We start from the raw sequence: 21350 nt of genomic DNA on the forward strand, positions 1-21350 counted from the left end.
AGCGGAGGACAGGAGGAGGAGTACAGGAAACTCATCCAGGACTTCGTAGCATGGTGCGGTTCCAACCACCTCCACCTGAACACCTCCAAGACAAAAGAAATGGTGGTGGACTTCAGGAGGATCAGGCCTCACCCGGAGCCCGTAAGCATCAACGGTGCCTGTGTGGAAATGGTGCAGACCTACAAATACCTGGGAGTGCAGCTGGATGACAGACTGGACTGGACGGCCAACACGGAGGCTCTGTGCAGGAAAGGACAGAGCCGACTGTACTTCCTCAGGAGGCTGGCGTCCTTCAACATCTGCAAAAAACTGCTGCTGATGTTCTACCAGTCTGTTGTGGCGAGCGCCCTCTTCTATGCGGTGGTGTGCTGGGGAGGCAGCATCAAGAAGAGGGACGCCTCACGACTGGACAAACTGGTGAGGAAAGCGGGCTCTGTTGTGGGCACACAACTTGAGAGCCTGACATCTGTGGCAGAGCAACGGGCGCTGAGCAGGCTCCTGTCAATCATGGACAATCCACTGCATCCACTGCACAGCACCATCACCAGGCAGAGGAGCAGCTTCAGTGACAGGCTGCTGTCACTGTCCTGCTCCACCGACAGACTGAGGAAATCATTCCTCCCCCACGCCATGCGGCTTTTTAACTCCACCTGGAGGAAATAACTCTTACTGTATGCACATTCTTCCTTCTACTCAGCACCTTAACTACCACCCCTGCAACATGCAAAGACTGGAGGGGAAGGGCTCAAGTCTGACAGTTCCTGAGTCCCAATACCGGGCGTCGGGTTCTATCACTTGGTCTCATGGTCTCGCACCAACCCTGAACCTCTGTCGGAGCGTGTTGTTCCTCAGGTGTAGGTTATCTCTGCTGTTTAAACTGTTTAAACTGTTCATATTTCTATTTTTTATATATTCCTTGTTTATAGTGTATATATTGCTTGCTGCTATTTATCATCTGTTTATACTGTGAATTTGGACATTGCCCACATCTATGCACATTGTATACATCGATGCACACTGGTTTTATTGTTTTTTATCATCTATTTATCATCTGGGTGCTATTTATTTATTTATCATCTGTTTATACTGTAAATTTGCATATTGCCCTCATCTATGCACATTGTATACATCGATGCACACTGGTTTTATTGGGTTTTTTTTGCACATTGTTCTTTTGCACATTGGTACTTAAATCTTTAGATCTCGAGGGTCATCTTTTATTCTTTATTTTTGATTTACTTATTCTTTATTTTTGATTTACTTAATCTTGTACTCTGTGGATACTGCTGAAAACTGTGAATTTCCTTCGGGATGAATAAAGTATCTATCTATCTATCTATCTATCTATTACCACTGTACAAGGCTTATACTGTATCTGAGGAAGCTTTGGAGTCACCTTTTTATGTGTTAATATGTGTTTTGATATGTGTAATGTAGGCTGCACCTTTTTGTTCTTGAAAGTTTGGAGGCCTGATCAACATTCCTGATACCTTTTAATTTGTTTGATGGGTAGTTTTTAAAAGAACACAATGAAATCATTCCCTTCATTATTCTTAATACATCTCCTTCCTGTGTGTTATTTGGGATTTCTGTGTGTTCATATGTTGACTCCCTCAGTGTAGCTACGTAGGCATGTGAGTCCTGGTCAAAGTTACTTCCTGTTGCTGATGAGGTAGGCTGCAATGTTGGTTGATATTTTACATGGCTAAACTGAGTTTTAAATTGTTTTTAATTTTCAGTTATTGTGAGACTTATTTATTTATTTATTTATTTTTAAATTGTATTATTTTATGCTGAGATACTAAAAGTCAGTGGCCATGTAGTTTCCAACCTGTCAAGCTATATTAGCTGTATAAGCTGAGTCTGCTCTGGTGATATAGTGTTACAACCCCACCCTCCTCCCACACACACACACACACACACACACACAAATAAATATAAATAAAATGAAGCACAAAAATTCCAGTATTTACAGTAACATTGTACTTTCTTACATTCCATTTAGTCATACTTACTGTGTGATTCATGTCATCTTATTTTATTCTATTTGATAATGTGGCCAGAAAAAGTTAATTGCTTGTTTGATTGATAGGCAAAAGTGATACACAGCCAACAGTTACAATTTCTGCTGCTGAGGAGGCAGTCCTTGTCTGCATGATACACACACAGAGCTAATATGTGGTATGGTTAACATTACCCCAGGGACAGTTTCATGTTGATTTCTAATACAAGGTGCATTTTGTTGTTGTTGTTTTGGATGACATCTCTATAGTTGTCCACTACAGAAACATATTTCTATGGGAAACAAATAATCACTGCTGGAACTTTGGCACTTAGCAACAATGGAAGCCCACAGATTTTGATTAGTTTGACAAGGAGCTGGCTGGCAATTGTCTGACAAACTATGGGAGCCTCATTAAGCATGCAAATTGTTCACCAATAAAAGCTTTCAAAACCTCAATTCGTGCCACACTATGTGCACCAGAAAGTAGATTGGAATTCTAAGACTATTCGATTCTGGTGAGCCTACTCTATCTATCTATCTATCTATCTATCTATCTATCTATCTATCTATCTATGTACACAGCATAGCCAGCGCAGAGAAAGAGAAAGAGAAAGTAGGAGGGGGTAGAGAGAGAGAGAGAGAGAGAGAGAGAGAGAGAGAGAGAGAGAGAGAGAGAGAGAGAGAGAGAGAGAGAGAGAGAGAGAGAGAGAGAGAGAGAGAGAGAGGAGTTGCAGCAGGGGGCGCAGCCGAGGTTGTTTTCTGTCCGTGTGTCCTTTCCAACTTTCTGTGTTTTTGTGTGTGAGCGCGGAGCACACAGCGCCGTGGAGCCACCAGGATGACCGCTGTCCGGACTCTCCATCGCGCTGCGACTTAACTGGAAACTCCGTGTGCGCATTTACTGCCGTGCCAACGAGGCTCTGGGGAGAGATCCACACATTCCCACCTGGAGTAATTTTGCAACTATGAGGATACCTGCGTTTCTGGATGAATCCGAGTAGACACTGTGTTGTAGAAAACTCCGGTGAGAAAACACACTGGAAAATAGCAAGTATTAATATTACATCATATCCTACGACATCAGTGGCCTAAAGGTGAGTAAGGCATGACGATAACGCAGGTCTTTCAATGATTATTATAATTCGGTGCGACAGCAACAAGAACAACACCAATGAGAATAATAATAATAACAACAATAATAATAATAATAATAGTTAACGTGTGGTAAAACAACGTAGTAGTAACATTTTGCTTGCTGATTTTTTTTTTTATCTTTCATCAGCCTAAAAGGTAAAATAGTCACTCCCTATAGGCTATTCAGTGTTCACTTTGTGGCTTTTCCATGTTTTTGACAAGGACTGGGTGCTAAACTAATCTGTCTTGATTTGTGCTATGCTCTTGACCCTCTTAGGGAGATTCGTTTAGAGGGGCAAAGTGTGGGTGAATTATAGGGTCGCGGTGTGGGGTGAAAGTGTTTCCCTAACTGGACCTGAGACCTGAGAGCCAGAGGGGGTTATAGTTTGTCAGCAGGGGAGCGTCGCTCGTTAGGAGCCAGGGCTCAGAGGTCAACTCACATGGCCAAGTGGGCAGCAGTCATTTACTTTTTTCCCTGACTCAGTGTCTCATGGTTAGTCAGACATGGTGATAAAATGGCAAATACAGAGGTGGCAGAATTACTACTGATTGATTGATTGATATTCTGTATTGCCATTACTGTACTTACCTGAAAGTTAGTGATCATGAAACAATGAACCATCAATAAAAACAAAAATTAATTATTTCTATAAAAACACTGATTTTTTTGGTTTTCATCTATTAAAAGTCTGTATTTTCATAAAATCCACATTGATGTATTATGGAATACTCCCTTTTCTCCTAAAACCTCATGTAATACCAATTTATGTCAAGCTGAAAAAAATGGTTAAACTGAGTTTTGACGACTTTGCACTCTTTGTTATATCCCCTGTCAGCCATGCTGATACCACTGGAGTGTGGTTGTACAAACAGCAATTGTGTTTAAAATGTCACTATACCACCCAGGTGTGTGTTAATACAAACATCTCTCCTTTCCCAGAGGCATCCAGTTTTCCTGGAGCTATGAGGGAAGCCTGTGTCTGGACTTTCAGGTATAAGATCAGAGCCATTGGTCAAATTAATGCCATCTAATGCCATGTGAACATATGATTTCTGCATTTTAATGCATTGCTGATTTTTTTTTTTTTTAATTACTTAGATTAAAATCTTTTTTTGTCTGACTCTTTCTATCCTTTGATCCAGTAACTTCATACAAAAAATTTAATAAAATTACACTGCCACCTCTTAACTCAAAAATGCGACATTTGCATAAAACTAGCAATACTATAATGGGGTCTGTCTGTTGTCTGCAGAGTGTCAGTGCTGCTCCTGCTTTGGTCAAATCCCCTGGATTGCCAGCATGCAACAGACCACAGGAAGGTGAGCTGTATAGTGGGAGAGAGGGTGCTGGTGCTGGGGGGACAAATTGAATCTGTGTTCTAACACGTGTGGTCTGTTTGACATTTGTGAGCTCATAACGGTGGACCTCCCGCGAATGTTTGCTAGCAAATGTTTTTTTTTCTGCTGTCTGTTTCAGCCCAGTGGTTGGTACAGGCTGGTGGAATGCAGATTTCCATAGATGGCATGCATAATCGTGTCTTAGTGTCTTGCTAGTGTAGGCAGATACCACCCTAAGTTCAAGCAATATCCTATCTGTCTTGTCCACTCTGGTCTGCTCTATAGGGTATCCAGCTACACCAGTACTGCTCAGCTATAGAGCAGTGCAGTCTAGCATCACAGTATGTATAAACATGCAATCAAGCAGTGGGAGTGCCCTGGTGGAACCTGACCTGGATGTTAATCTATTGACTCAAGAGTCATGACATGAGCAGGAGTGAAAAATTCTGTTGATCACAGTGGGATAGAATGAGTTTATGCTACCTGTCAGCAGACCACCCCTTGAACCTCAGGACAATGATGGAAGAAACTTAGAGGTGGGCTGAAGAGGCAGAGACAGGAACGATGAGCCAAGATTTATAACACAACTTGTAGATTAAGCTGACAGTCAGGTCAGACATCCAGTGGGGGGCATTCTGCCTGTGGGAGAGTTGGTGTGGGTTTGCCCCATGTGTTTCCACCAGAAGTCCAGCTGTGTGACCTATGACTGACCCTGGGGATGACAGTGGCATTGAGTTACAAAGGCTGAAGCAGGATAGGGGAGGTGGGGGGTCTGAGTTCTCTCTGAATAGCTGCACGCTGGTGATTGACAGGAGAGGAGCTGGCTGCCAGCTCTCCCTACTGCTTCTGTATTCTCTTTCTATCCAGTAAAAGTCAAAGGCAGCTGAGCTTTTACTACAGCCATGTGTTTGCCCAGAGAGGTCGCCGTGAATGAAGACAAAGTGCTCCTTAAAGAGCAGGATTTCCATGCGGCTCCGCGGGTAAAGCTGGCTTGGCACAGGGCTGATCCTGGCTGGGTCCTCAAACAGAGAGCGCAGTGATTGCCGCTAATACGTCCCTGGCAAAGTTGCACAGAGGGATAGAGTCAACAGTGGGAAATGCAGGTAGCCAATAGAGGATAGGCCATTAACAGACACCCATTAATCAGCCAAATCAGGGCTTTATAACCATGAACAGAAGTCTGTTTCATAAACAGTGAGGAGGGGAAGGATAGTCATGTTGATGAGATGAGGTCACTGACTTGAGGCTTTTCATGAGGCCATGATCTGGGTAGTTCAAGGCATTGCTGATGGACCTTTTCCATACATCCTTGGCATTCCCATTGTCTGTGTGGCATTCCCCAATTTCTGTGCGTGCTGTGGTGTAGCTAATTGTGGATGTCGGGTCTCCATGCAGGTTCCCCAGAGGGCAGAGCCTCAACAGGAGTTCAAGACAGCTCATGGTGGAGTTCAGGGCTCCTGGGGCGCCTGGGGGCCCTGGTCGACCTGTTCGCGGACCTGTGGAGGAGGGGTACAAGAGCAGACCAGACCCTGCCTGCCTGTCTACAATCCATCCCAACACCCCTCCAGAAGACCTGGAGCTCATCCCCAACACTCGGGACATGTCGTGTCAGCACTGCGGCCTACCGTTCCTCTGCATCATGGCACAGTAGTGCCCCCCAACTCAAATGACAGCAGCCGTGGAGAGCTACAGAATCCACACAGGGAGAGGGAAGTTTGGCCCGGTGGACGCAGGTACTCTATCAATCCAGGCAGGGTGATGGGTATGGCTCAGGACTGTGAAACAAATTGGAAAAGCGTTGAAATCACAATAGTGACATCTGGAAGATTAAACTTTTTCTCCCAGAAATGCTTTGCTTACATTCATAGATAGTGCACATTCACTTATGGGAGCTGCCCAGAATTACCACGCTTCTTCTCTTGACCTGTTCCAAGAGAACTGTTGGAGTTTGGTGCTTTGCTCAGTGGCATCTTGGCAGAGAGCATTACTTATTCGCTCACTACTCCTCCAAGAAGCTTCCTCACTTCTAATGTGATAAAGTGTTCACTGGCATTTAAACCTCTGTGGGTGATTCACATCTTAACACCATGTGAGCGTCATTGATGGCTGTTAAGGTCACATGACAGTCACGTGACAATCGTTAGAGTCACTTGAATGGAGGTGTAAACTGGTGTGAATGATGGACAATATTGTGTTTGGCTGATAAGTGGTTTTGCAGTCCCTTCTCTGTTAAGGATTGGCTGTTGAAGATGATCATAGATGGCTTCCTTTATTCCCCTTTTTAACCTTATTTTCAAAATGTCTCAACTGAGTTTTCCATCACATAATTATCGATATACCATGAGGTGGATGACTGAAATCCTTTATCGATGTATTTCCTCACTCACAGGAATATCTAGTCACCAGCCTGCCTCCTTAACTGCTGCCCTCCAAAAGGCAGGTTTTTGTGCAGAAGGAAAGGAGTGCAGCCAGCTCTCTAAACAAGTTACTTTGGTGCTGTGTAGGCTCCCTGACCTACAGATAAATTAGTCAGAGAAAATGCCATTTTATTTACATTGAGCAGTCTGTATGCAATAAAATATAAATTCCCCACTACACACATAAAAAGTAGGCATTTAAAATCATGCTATCAAAGCTGTGTCTATATCAATTGCAGTACATATTGCTACCATAATATTAACTGAAAAATGTATAATTTTTTCAGCATTGCAGTGCTAGACTTTGTTGGCATCTACATGCCCTTAAAGAGCCTGCACGGCTGTGCTGCATGCTGAGCAGCCTGTTCTAAAAGTGACTCTTTGGAGCCTGTGCTAAGGTCCATTTGACTGCCCTCCAGTGGAAAGCTGGTCTTTTATGGATGGAGTCAATGGCTCGGCTTGTGCTTGGCAGCTTTGTGACCTCCTTCCTGTGTGCTTCAGCCTAAAAAGCCTTAAAACAAATAGCATTGACAGTTGAGTAATGGGGGTTGTTTGGATTGGAATCCAAGGAGCCAAATAACAACAAAAGCTTCCAGCTTTCTGCTACTGGGATCCAAATGCTTCTCAGAAGTCCTTGTAAAGGAGATCTAATTTGGATGGAGTGCATTGACAATTTCCTCAGTCAAAGATGACATTTGGCTAGAACTTCAAGTAAAACAAGAGATGGTTGTTAGAGATCAAAATGTACTGGCTGATCTTCTTTGTGTCATCTGTGTTTAGTTTTAATTTTTTGAAAGAGTGGCAGGTCCAGTACCCATTCTCCTAGTTGATATGAATTTTTTTTGTGGGAGACACAGTGGAGAATATCTTCGTGGGATTCAGCCCTGTGCTAGCAGGGGCACACATATGTCTTGAGATGTAAGTCTTATCTATTACACTTAGTTTGAGCATTCATTTTCTTGTGCTTTCAGGAGGGTCAGTCATATCACCCCAGGGAAGTATGGCTATGGGAGGATGCCGTTTGTTGCTCCACTGCAGACAGATACAGGCCAGGGGTCTGGCACCGCTCATCCTCACAGACAGAGGCGCTCCCCAGTGGCTGAAGGCTACCAGCCCACTGCTAGAGGCCATGGCGGTCACAGGTCAAGCAACTGGGACCCCTCTAATAACCTCCATCACTACAGCAGACTTTACCAGCAGCCCAGGGCACCACAACTCAAAGCAAACACAGTGTGGGCTTCTCTTTACCAGCCTGGATCAGGTGTTCAGGTCCAACCACAGCCCCAGCAGGAGCAACACTTAGGCAACCACGCCTCTGGACCAGAGCAGCACCCAGAAAGACCCTACAACCCCCTGCCTACCTCCTCCTGTCCAGGAGAGCATGTCCACTACAAGATCTGCAACAATAATGTAAGGCCATCTTCACTTAACTTCTTGGCTCAGCAGAGATACATTGAGGAAGGGCTAAGTGTCAAAAATACTTTAGAAGAGTCCACACCTCTCCCGTGTTTGTAGATTCCCATCGAAGCCGAGATGAGAAACACACACCTGAATTGGTGAGGTGCTGATTTACAGAATAGACATGAGAAGAAGGAGAGGGAGGCTGCACACTCTTAAAACAGATGCACAAATATGTATTTTTATAGCCCTTAAGAGTGACTGGTAGTAGTACTAATGAATTAGCTTTAACTTTGCTAAGAGCATCATACTGATTAGCAAACATATCAGGTTGATGCTGTTCTGAATTGGATATTGTCCCTTCAGTGTCACCTGCTTCTGAAATGACAGAGAATTTTTTTAAGCCAACACCTTCAGGTGTGGCAGTCAGTAAAACCAGCAGTGAAACCTTCTTTACTCTGTCTCATGGGGCTGCTAACCCACCTAAAATAATTTAATTTTAATGGGTTTCAGTGTGAGTTTTCATTTTCTATGGTCTGCTGTTACAAAGGCTTATCCACCCTGCCTAGAATGTAATTCTGGAAACATCCTATACTTTGAATAGTTAAATTTAAGGATATTGAATACTGGAGCAAAATATTTGCTATTGGCAGAATCAGTACAAAAATATTGGTATTGGCCTTCAAAAATCTAAATTGTTCAAACCCTTAAGTACCCAGAAGACTGTTGTGTTTCTGTGCTCAGGTTATCAAATCCATGCTGTGGTGTGTATATAGGTTCCTGTATAATAAATTCAAATAGTCTTTGTTTCAGGATTTTGTCTCATGTGTGCGATAACACAGATATTCAAGTCAAGTAAAGCAGACTCAGGGCTTGTTTGGACAGAGGAAGATATGAGTAGATGTCAAAGAGGTTGAGTTTTACTGGCCAACCTTCATAAATACTGGAATTCAATTGCTTTTGGCAAGAATGTGGTCTTGCCTGGACTACACCACGAAGTTAAAGTCAGTGGTTACAGAGCATGACATTACGAAATGTGAGCTTGCTATGGTTACAAAATGCTTTACCTGTTGTAGTCAGTCTTTTATTGAGTCTGTGTGTGTGTGTGTGTGTGTGTGTGTGTGTGTGTGTGTGTGTGTCTGGTCCATCCTCAGGCCTGTCCTCCGTCCAGCAGACACATCAGGGCTGTTCAGTGCTCTTCCTACAACAACCGACCCTTCATGGGCAGACTGTACGAATGGGAGCCTTTCAATGAGGGTAGGAACTCATCAGCCTCTATCAGTCCCTAATTACAGTTGTATTTATTTATTTATTTTTAATGATTTTTTTTTTTTTTTTACAATAATTAAAACAGGTTCCCTGATAATACATCTCACACAACGTTACATACACAAATTGATTGATTGATTGATTGATTGATTGACTGATTGATTTCGGTCAATTAAAGCAACAGAAAAAAAAGAAAGTATCAGCAACAATGCACAAGTAATCAAAACAAGGACTGACCGAAAAGGTGTAGGCTGAAGCAGAGCTTATAAGGCCTACCTTTATCACAAATAAACCATTTACACACAATATGAGCTAATCCAAACATAACTACTACCTAAGTAGTCAACCAATGATGCAGCTTTCAGTCAACAAATAAAAACTTAACTAAGCTAATTGGTAAATTTTTAGTCAACCAAAACATCAGACGCAAAAAGGACAAGACCAAAAAAGGCAGCATGGCATATAGTATGGCAAATAGTATTGGTATAAGAAAATAAGTGGAAGTACAAAGACATAAGACAGGTTATATACTTTCACATTCACCTCAAATTATCCAATTAAATATTTACAGTATGTGTACTTTGGTAGGTACAATATAACAGAGGAAAATCCTTCCACAAAATGTCCCTCTGGTGTTGTAGTCTCAATGTAAAGTTTTCCGTACAGTTCATGGCCTTAAGCCTTTTGGGTCCAAGGTGGGTGGGTGAAGCCAGTTTGTTGTACTTGTTTTATGGCCTATGAATGCAAAAGCATAAGCATATATTATTTGTTTTCCCTCAACCCCCTTAGAGATACTTTGCTTAGAATCAACTCATATGGTTCAAAGGGTCTGTCTTTTTTACTTTCTCCCAATAAACTTGTAATTTAGCACAGTCCCAAAAAATGTGAGAAAAGTCTTCTCCATATCAAGCCACATCCTCTCCAGCAGAGGGAATTAGATTTATTGTCATAGTTGGATATTACTATTGGTGTTATAAAAATATCGAATCCTCAGTTTCCAACCAAATTCTTTCCAAGTTGTGCTACTTAAGCATTTATGCCAAGACATCCGGGACTACTCCCACTCCTCATCTTCAGTTATGGTGTTGAGCTCCAATTCCCATTTATTTTTTACGTCTTATGTATTGTCTGTTGAATTCATGCGATTCAGTCTATACAAACAAGAGTGTATTTGATTCTCAACCGTCTCAGTCCAGTACTGTTCAAAACTGGTTGGTATTTATTTAATTTTGTCCCATTCCTTGTGTGTCACCAAATAATGTCTTATCTGATAAAATCTATACTTGTTCATTAGATGCAACAGCATACCGAGCCTGAAGTTGAGCAAATGTCCTGAGAGTCGTTCCTTCAAACAACTGGTTTACTGTCGTCAGGCCTTTCTCCCCCCACTTAATAAAACCATGATCCAGTTTGGCAGGCAATAAATCGCAAATAGAAGCTATTTTAGTTGATAAAGATATAAGTAGATTACATTTTTTTCTTATCTTCTCCCACACCTTTAAAGTATAATTTACCCATTCATTCTGTAACTTAGGTTTCCGCCATTCCTTTGCCTTTTGAAATGGGAGAACAGAAGTTGATACATTAATTACAGAGCCTTGTTCTATGTGCACCCATTTTGTAGCCACATCCAAGCTAATCCATGAGACCAGTGCTCTCACTTGTGCTGCTCAAAAGTAACTTTTGACATGAGGCAAGGCTAAGCTGCCCTTTTCTCTGAGAGCAGAGAACGTTGAGTCTCACTCTGGACCTTTTATTTTGCCATATGAATTGATAGACAAATCCAAGTCCAGAAATTTAAATGAAGATACTGGGACAGTTACAGGAAGGGAGCGAAAGAGAAAAAGCAGCCGTGGCAGTATTTTCATCCTGATAGTTTCCACCCTGCCTACTAAAGACAGGAGAAGCATCTCCCACCTCTCCAAATCCCTTTTGACCTGAGAAATTAGTTTATTACTATTTTAATTTTAGTACAGCTGAGAGGAGAATCATTGTGACCCTAAGTATCTAAAGCCTTCTTTTGACCATCTGAATTTTACACAGGCCAACTTCCTGTGATCATCATTACTTCAGATTTCACTTTGTTCACTGTATAGTGAGAAACTTCTCCATAGTTCCTCAAACACTGCATGAGAGCAGGTATAGATGATACTATATTACCGATGAAAAAAAAAGTCACCTGCAAACTGTTTTGAAATTTGGTGTAGTAGCCACCCACCTAAATCTAGATATGGGCCCTTTGTTTAAAGTATTCATCCACCTAATAAAGGTTGATTTGAATCCCATTTAAATCCCATTTTTCCCATGTGATGATTTCTCTGCATCGAGGCTGAGAAGCCCCAATGGGTAGCTTTGCACAGTTTTTAATTGTACTTTGGCTGATATTGTAACATAATTATCCAGTATAAAACATTGCATAGTTGGCAATAAAAGAATAATACAGTACCTGTAAATAAATTCTAATGAGATGAAAAAGTCCAACATCAACTAAAAGATGTTTTAAACAAATAAAACTAGGAAATATGATGAGAATAAAATAGGTGCAAACAGCATGTCTGTAAATTTTGCTTAAGAAGAAGTGAAAAAGGCATCATCATCTTTGGCCTTCAGGAACATCATACGGGTCCTGCTCATAATGGATTAAAACATCCGACATCAGGATGTAACAGTCAGAACTTTTTATCTTATTTTCCTGGTGTGTTATTTCTTCAGCTACTTGTCTCATGAACTGAGGTGGTATGATGTAATGACTGAACAGTGTCGCTGATGAATGCTCACACACACACGCAGTCAGTGACCTTACGCACCTGAAGTATCTAGGCAACAGTCAAAACACCTCACAAAGTGTCATTTCTATGAGAACCCTGATTGAAATAACAGCTGGTTCTCCAAATTAATATCCTGTCAAACATATGGGTATTTTAAGGTCTTGTCTTTGTGCTGAGGACATGAGGCTTATTTGACACCTGTCTTGAACAGTGCTTGTACATCTGTTTAAGAAATACCTGCCTTTTGGGCTCACAGCATATCTAATTCACAAAGCATCTGAACAAAATGAAAAGAACAGGGATTAGGATCACTGGAGTTGCTTAAAGTTGTTTTAAAAAAAAAGTTTAAAAAGTTGCTCAAAATCAAAGAGCCCAACTTATTTGAAACAGACTTGGGTCAATTAGCATTTTGCAAATACATTTTATGGTTTGTTATATCCTACTTTGATGCCAGATGGGCATAGTGTGACCAATGGGACATTACTGTGTCTACCAGAGAGTTTATACACAGTGTATTATTTTCAAATTAATAAAACTCACATAAACTCCACCCCTCTGGGCAGTCCAAGTACTATGTTGCCTGCAATTTTAAAACAACAATCTTTCAACCTCTCAACAAAAGCACTAAATATTATTCCTGCATAATGAAATGTTGTTTTATCTCATTAACTGCTTAAAGTGTGTAAATGAACTCATCATTCACATTTGTCAGGATAAAGCATTGTGTGAAGGCACAAACTGACCTGTCTAGTGTTTGAAATTTTGACATGGTGATATAACATTGCCCTCTGTGATGTACTATTTTCAATATTTCTACTCTTAGGATGTAGGAAATAACTTTGCAGGACTGCCTGTAATATTTTAAACTTTCCCTTTTCAACTGACTTGTCAGTTGAATATTTGAGGGTCTGTACTTGAATATTATTTTGTGTACATGTCTTTCATGCTTCATTCTGTGTTCACTTACCTGTTGGGACTTAACTCTTCTTCAAATTGACTTTCCTATAGTTGTCAAATATTGAATGTTGAATTGTAATCAATGCAAACTCCTCGCACAGCCACAGGTCGTCAGGTGCTAGAAGGCAGCAGGAACTTGAAGGCAGCAGGAACTTGCAGGAACTTCAGGTTCACCTATGGTGAACCTGAAGACGCTGAGGCGAAACGTGTTGTTCCCTCTAAATAAAGTGTTTAAGTAAAGTCTGCGTCAGTGTGCGGAGGATCTGTTTGTCTTAGTTATTGAATGTTGAATGTCAATGTGCAGACTGATGCATTTTGTATAGCGATATTGAGACACAAATGTGAAGAATATAGTCTTTTATATTTTGTCCAGTCCATCATATATTTTTCACTTTCACTTTACAGTGTCAACATGTCCTTTTGTCTGGCATTTCTGTCAGAATGTACTCTGAAACTCTAAAAAAAAAAATCTTCTTTCAGTTCCCGGGGACCAGCACTGTGAGCTCAACTGCCGGGCCATAGGATTCAGGTTCTACGTGCGACAGGCGGACAGGGTGATCGATGGGACGCCATGTGGACAAAACGATACTTCTGTCTGTGTGGCGGGAAAGTGTACAGTAGGCCACTTTTTAATCCTTTTCTTAGTCGGTGAAGTGTTGGTTTGCTGTGTTTATCTGCAGTGCCCTGCTTCACACTCATACAGTTACACACCTGGGAGCTGCCCAGCTCACCCAGTCTTGTTGTTGGCCACTGCACAGCTCCACTGAGGCAGTCTGGGAGTTTGGTGAAAGACGAATCAATCTGCATACATTAGTCCTTCCTGTTCCCACTCCAGATTTTGATGGCTGCTGTGGGGATTTGAACCACAATCCCACCGATGAGTGCACAAAACACTAGGACTCCTGCCCTAAAATTCAGGGTCTCTTTCAGTTTGTGCTTTCTTGTACCCATTCGAGCCACCGAAGTATGATTGTAAAACATACGCAAAGGGTAGGCAAAGATCCTGCAGGTTTACTGGGTAACTTACTCCACAAGATCAAACGAGAAAACCCTGAGTTATTGTAAGAAAGTTTGCATCACATCTGTGCTGTAGTTCATGTGTGACATCACACACACACACTCCAACTCAAAACGTAAGAACATCTCTCACCATTTCTGTCCTTAAAAAGTTAAATCTCTCCCAGACAACTTCTGAGGAAAGTTCTCCACATATAGACATAAGGACAGATTTGATATTCACCTTGAGTTTGGCACCTTTGTTTCATCCCCTTGCCTCAGTTCTCACAAGACTTCTCTCTTTTTTTTTTTTTTTTTACCTGCCTCCTCCCCTCTCCCTGACATAACTTAAGGGGATTTAACTGTCAAAATTAAACCAGGGATCACAGCTTTCAAATCTCAAGCCAGATGTTGAATATCTATAGGCTATTTTTCACAGTATTGTGAAGATCACCTGAAACTAATTTTGGTGACACATCATTGTCACTTGATAGTGAGCTGAGTACAGTCTGGGTGACATATCACATGTAATGATGCCTGTCAACAGGAGAGGGCAGCAGAACATAAGAGTGCACTCCTCCTTTGAGGGAGTGAAGTGGAGGTCAGGAGGAAGTGTTTAATCTCTTGGCCCAAAGTAGGAGATCTGGAATTTCAATGAAGGACATTTTTGTACTTCTGACCTCGAATTTAATATATATCACCAAAACACACCTGTGAGCACACAGAGTTGGGGAGACATAAGTCCCTGTGTGGGCCTGTAATGTGCTTATGACTGGCTATGCATTCAGTGTGCTGGATTCACTTTAGCATTCTTTTGATCAGGGTTTAACTCTAAGAAATATGTTGGGGTTTTCAGCATGACTTAAAAGTCGTGATTCTGAATGAACTCTGGCCAAAAATATGCTCTTCAAGGAGCTCATTTCTCCAGCCTTCCTCTGTCACAGTTGGTCACGCTGACCCTTCTCTGGTAACCCCATTTATTTCCCATGCACTGTAATCCAGCAGCAATCTTTGCCATACTAAGATTTAATCAAGATAGAAAGCCCTCTGATCTTTCATTTTAGTCTTGATGTGATTCCCACTTGTAATAAGGACGGCATGATGTTTCATGGGGGCAGGCCTGAATGATTACGGCTACTGCAACAATCCTAAACTTTGTTTTAGATTTTGTTACCCTGACCATTAATCACAATTATGGATTTTCAACATGTTGAGGAAATATTTTTTTTTGCTGCATTTTTGGCACCTTGTATCGATATCTTCACTATCATCAAATAAAGCAGACATTGTAGAGTTAATTAATTATCCCATTGTTGCTGAGATTTGAATTTTCTATGTATATAAATGGTGGAAGCTGAAATTGTTTTTCCCACCACAAATTTTGTTGTCTGATTATTTAGGGATTCAAACTCATCAGTGAGTTTTCAGGGAGGGGAGTTTCATTTACCCAGCTCTCAATCCAGCTAATCCAGGATTTGAACCAGCAACCATCCAGCTACAAGCTGGCTGGTAGCAACCGATATTTTGAAATCACTTCAATAACGTATTAACTTGTCAAAAAGTAATGAAGTGGTGCTCACAGGTTGGCAAGAGTGTAACAAAACCTGCCAACATATTAGATACTATAAATAACAGCAAATTACTATGTTAACCAGGAGTTGTGACTTTATAAGGGGTGTAGCATACCTTTAAGTGATAAAAGTGTCATAAAGTGTCATTAAATAAAAGTGTAATTAAGTGTCATAAAGGTAGCACTAACATTATAATGGCTCATAAAATTAGGAATAAGGTAACAGCTTGACTTGTCAGTTCATATTATTTTTACATCATTAGTTAAACTTATTTTACTGTCATTTTGAAGTAATAATGGCCAGTTAGTTTAATAATCTGATGCTGTAACGTTATCCAGAAATTTGGCATCATAATTGTCAAATAATTCAGAGGGATGTTTTGTCTGTTGACAAGCTGTTGTATTTTCTATGATACTGTTATTACATTATGATGCTGCCTGGCCTCTGTAACCTGAAGGCTGGAGGCTCTCTGTGGCCGGTGACCATGTGGAGGCAGTGGGCTGTTCTGATGTGGCTCCGCTGGTCTCTCGCTCCACCTAGTGGTCAACCATCTGCTGTGGTCAGTGGTCTGAGGAAGGAGTGATACGGCTTCACAAAGTCTGCTCTCTGTGATATCTGTGTGTGCGAGAAAGAGAGGGAGGGAGAAAGTGTTTGTGTATGTTTGTGTGTGTGTGTGTGTGTGTGTGTGTGTGTGCCTAGCTGGGCACAGCTGACAGTGTGGTGGGTTTCCACTAGTCATGGAATTCCTGGAATACCATGTGATTTTGAGAGGTGTGTTTCATAGACAAAACCTTGGATTTTTGTCAGCTGTTTGGAGCACTATGGGAAGCGACTGTTGTGGAAAACAGACTGCTTACATTTGTACAACTTATTCTTCAGCTTGAACAAACCAAGATATAATATGCTCTACATCATGAAAGCACTACACCATATTTATGGAAAGCCATGGAAAAGTCATGGATTTTTACCTCCAAGCCACAGTGGGAACCAACAGTGGGAGTGTAATCTGCTAATAGAGGGTCCCAGTGCGTGGGTGGCTGTGTTATAGAAATATATTGCGCTGTACTGTGTGTTTCTCTGGTGACCACATCTGATTTAAAAAAAAAAAAAAGTTTTCATGTGACCCAAACTATTTTTAGGGCTGTTTTGCAGACCAGTGATACAGTTAATGATATAGTGATACAGTTAGTTCTTCTATTTCATTGTCTTTTTTTCTGGAAGTATGTTACATTGGCAGTCGGATATTGGTCCATTGCTCCAGAGGCATATAGGGAAATTACTGATAAACTGATAATTCAAACTCTGAGAGAATCCAACAAGTCAGGGCCTATCCTGCCATAGCAGTGAGATGCTGTTGTAAATTCTTCTGGAAGACCAAAGCCCATTGGTGACATAGCCAAAGAAACAGCTGTACCTGCTGCCTTGGCCATCTGTCTTCAAGAAAAATCATTCTTTTGGCTGAAGGCTAAGTCTTTTTTGTGCTTTTTTATAGTTGATTCATTCGTTGTGCATTCTGTTCCCAATTAGATATTCATTTGAAAATGTGACACTGACTCTTGCACAGTGATCACCAAATAAACATATTATTGTACGTTTCTGAGGGTAGTTGGTAATGTAACACCTTGGATAGACTAACTGATAACCCTTTAAAAAAGCTGGATCTGCAATACCTACCTTGACGTGAGCTCCTCATATTTTTTGTGAATTCTGCAGTTTGTTGGTGATGATTTTACAGCACAGAAAAAGATATTGCATTGGGCCTGCAGTGTTTTTTGGTCCAGACTTGTTCTGTCACATGGACAAGCTCTACAGTTCAGCAGCTGCGTGTGTGAGTGTGTGTGTTTGTGTGTGTCTGTGTGAAGCTGCAGTGAGGACTCAAAATGTGAAGTTATGCTAGAAGAAGTCGAAAGCCCCATGCAAATGGAATATATTAAGCAGGAGTATTTATTTATTTTATGAATATGGCATTACAACGTACCAACACTTTTATGAACACACACACACACACACACACACACACACACACACACACACACACACACATATTATGTACTTTTGACTTTAGTGCACAGTGGAGAGTCACAGGGTGACAGGCAAGAGAGAAGTGGGAACTGGGTTTAAATTTATAACATTAAATATAAACTGTATGATATGCACCTCAGGTGGCTGCGCCATCATGGCCCATAATTATATTTTCAGTCCGCAGTGTATCATAGTTCAGTGGTTCTCAGACTTTTGGTGGTAGTAGATGATGGCGGTAATTGGTTCTTCTGTCCCAGAGCCCTGCTGGTTTTCATTTTAGCCAACACATCAATGACTGATTTACTCCGGGGAAACCAGCTCATCCACAGCGCCGCTGTGTTTCCCTTTGTGACTTTACTTTATTCCTGATGCCTGGAGACAGTTTCTTCTGACTTTTGCTTTGCCTCTTGTCATGGTTCTCTGATGTAAACTGTGGTGCTAAACTAATTTTTGGATACTTTACCATGATAAAAAAAAAAAAAAGATCAAAACATTAGGACTGTGTTGATTTGTATTTTATAGGAAAATGTAGCTAAATTATACTGTTACTTTAATTTTCCATTTTCTCCACCAGTGCAGACAGTGTGCCTGCTGTGGTGATGCACCGCGGCTGATCACAGAGGAAACTCTGGCTCTTACTGGACATTAGTGGACAGTTTGTGTGGTCCATGATATGTCTCCCTAATACCTCTCATGCTGCATGAATAACAGCCTAGTTCTTTCCATTTGACCTTTGACCTGAGCCTGCCTCGCATGCCTCCATCTCGTATTTCTGATTCTGACTCACTGACACCCTTAAATTGGCATGTTAGGGAATCGCATATCCATTAAGTTTTACAGCTCCAAACCTACTGTGAAATTCAGAGTTTGGTCTGACTAAATGGTTGGATATGTCACCAAAGAGCATGTTCACAAACTATGTGAATGTTCACAGAAGCTTTTATGTGTTTTCCTACATCCAATAGTGTGTCAGCTTGTAGTCATGGTCACAGTAAAGAGTGTCCTTGCACGAACTATGGCTTTCATATTTTAGTGTTTAACAGTATGTGTGCTATGGTAAGAAGGTCCCTTGTTAAGGTTTCTAAATTTCAGTTGTCTTGTTTAGTTTGAGCTCTTGTGCGTTCTTGTGTCCTTTCGAGCCACCAAATTAAGATTCTAAAACAAGGACGAAGGCTAGATAAAGATCCTGCAGATGTGCATGGTAACTTACTCCACAAGATCAAATGAGAAACCCCTAGATTCATTGCGAGAAAAGTTTGCATCACATTGGTGCTATAGTTCATGTGTGACGTGTGAAGAGTTGCCATAGCAGTCAGTAAAATTAACTTACCATGCTTTGTACAAATTATCAGCTTGTGTTTATAGACAATTAGACTGCTTGTTTATTTTCATTGTATAACTGTATTAAAAATCCAGCAGTGATGAACTCAGTAGGAGACTGAGGGTTGAATTCACAAGGTGCATTTGCAGCTGTTAAACCATTGTCCAGACACAAAGAAAAAAATGTGTGATTCACACATCACCGGCAGTAGGTGGAAAGTGCTACCAAGGGTCATAATTGCCACTCAGAACTGAGGTGACCCTCTGAAACATGATGATAATGGAGGTTAAAAAGTGAAGTGATGTGATGTGCCCACTTTCTGCTCACTATAGCAGCTGTGACTCTAGACATCACCAGTAACCCAAGTGAGCTGAACATTGGATATTTCAAAGGAGAGTGTCATTGTTTCTGTAATCCCTGATGAAATTACTCACCTGTACAGGTCATGGAGTTACTGACCTATTTGATGAAATCCAGGGCCAGATTGAGCCTGACACTCAAACATCCCAGACAATACCTGCAGTTGTTAAACTGCTGTCAACACTTTAGGTTCTTGCATCTGGTTTTTCCAAACACCTGCTGCCTGTGCTTCTGAGGAATGGAAGCCATCTATCAGCGGGACAGTTACAGATGTTTTGCAAGCTGTTGTCAGGGAGCATTTCTGTGATTATATCCAAAGATATTCGTCTTTTGGACAAACATTTGTCTTGTTGCTCATTTCAAACAGCACTAATTGTGTGGGTGTGTCTGCATGATTACTTGATTTGCACAGTTTCTCTAGTGAATTGGACATCAAAACAGCACTGTGCTGAAGTGCAAAAATGATGCTATCAGATGTCACTCTTAAGTCTTGAATTGAAGTGAATTAACCCCTGACTGCTTCTGTTTTTTGCAGTAGACCCACTGAAACATGATTCCTTATTATTATTCTTAATTAATAAAAGAAAAAAGGGGAAGTGCTGTGTATCTCTGTCACAGGCAGAGATACACAGAACAGATTTTTTAAGTGATCAGTAACATTATCCCAGTAATTTGCTTCAGCACTGTGGCTTTTATGTAATAGGTAGCACCTCATGTGATTTCATCCTCATTCACTCACCTTGCTGCCCGAGTTGCTGTCTAACAAAAACTGTCCTCTATATTGCCACCCTTGTACCTGTCCCAAATTGCCCAAGAAGGGATCATGAGATGATTTGGTTATGTGGATGCTAGCTTTCAGAACATAACATCACAAAGCTTTTTGTCCCTGTGTCTCAAATCAAGTCAAGTAAAGTTTATTCCTGTAGCCCTTTATGACAAGCCTGTCTCAAAGGGCTCTACATTCCCATTCATATGCCATACGACATCACTATATACTATATACCTCTAGGTCATCGAAATTTCCATCACTGTTCATGAATGATGATGGAAATTTGTTGTGTATTGTGTGGAAAAAGGATGTGGAAAGTCTCCAAGTTATTTCTCTTTTTTCCAGGTAAATGTTCAGTTTGTGCACGCCTAGTTAAATGACCTGTGAATGTTCTTTCACTCTCCTTTGGTGCCTGTGTTTTCTCACAGGCAGACAGACTACATCCTGAATGTAAGAGAGCTTTGCAAGCCCAAACACTTGCTCACTGTTCAGGACGCTTAGCTCTCTCTGTGTGCACCGGGCCTTTGCGTTCCTCCGCAAATTGTCCTGCTTCATCTGCACTGCAGAGAATCCCAAGAAGCAGATTTAAAACTGCTGAGTAGGACTGTACTGTTGATTGGATAGCTCAGCACACAGCTGGTGGAATAAATGGGCTTGGACGTGCAGTCTGCAGTGTATTGCTTCTTAGACAAATTATCTAAACAGAACTGGCTGTTATCTGTTTGTCAACATTAAATGGGAAGTAAGCTGTTTTCTGTCACCGTGGCCTCACCTTCTTCTAGACTGTGATGAATGTGTGTTGACGCCATAGGGATGATCACAGAGATACAGACAGATCTGTCGAAAAGTTCCTTAAAGCTTTGTCTCGCTTATATCCTCATTTTGTCTATTTTTTGGCACCGCTGTGTATCAGCGCAGATGAGAAATTAAAACTAACTTTGGCAGGTATCCAGACACTTCACAGAGCTCTTGTCCTACTCTAAAGATCTTTTTTTTTTGTTCTAGGTAAAATACTGAGAGTGTTTTTC

General features: G+C 41.3%; 1 protein-coding gene across 1 annotated transcript in view; it reads left to right on the plus strand.

Annotated features, from left to right (window-relative positions):
- Positions 1–4099: 4099 nt before the first annotated feature.
- thsd4 (thrombospondin type 1 domain containing 4) overlaps positions 4100–21350 on the plus strand; it is a 58486-nt gene continuing 41235 nt past the window's right edge. The window contains exons 1-6 of the mRNA XM_030045779.1: positions 4100–4128; positions 4390–4456; positions 5870–6207; positions 7863–8301; positions 9444–9546; positions 13764–13900. Coding sequence (XP_029901639.1) covers positions 4100–4128; positions 4390–4456; positions 5870–6207; positions 7863–8301; positions 9444–9546; positions 13764–13900 — 1113 coding nt within the window. The remainder of the gene's footprint in view (positions 4129–4389; positions 4457–5869; positions 6208–7862; positions 8302–9443; positions 9547–13763; positions 13901–21350) is intronic.

This window comes from Myripristis murdjan, chromosome 3, assembly GCF_902150065.1.
Source record: "Myripristis murdjan chromosome 3, fMyrMur1.1, whole genome shotgun sequence".
Lineage (NCBI taxonomy): Eukaryota > Metazoa > Chordata > Actinopteri > Holocentriformes > Holocentridae > Myripristis > Myripristis murdjan.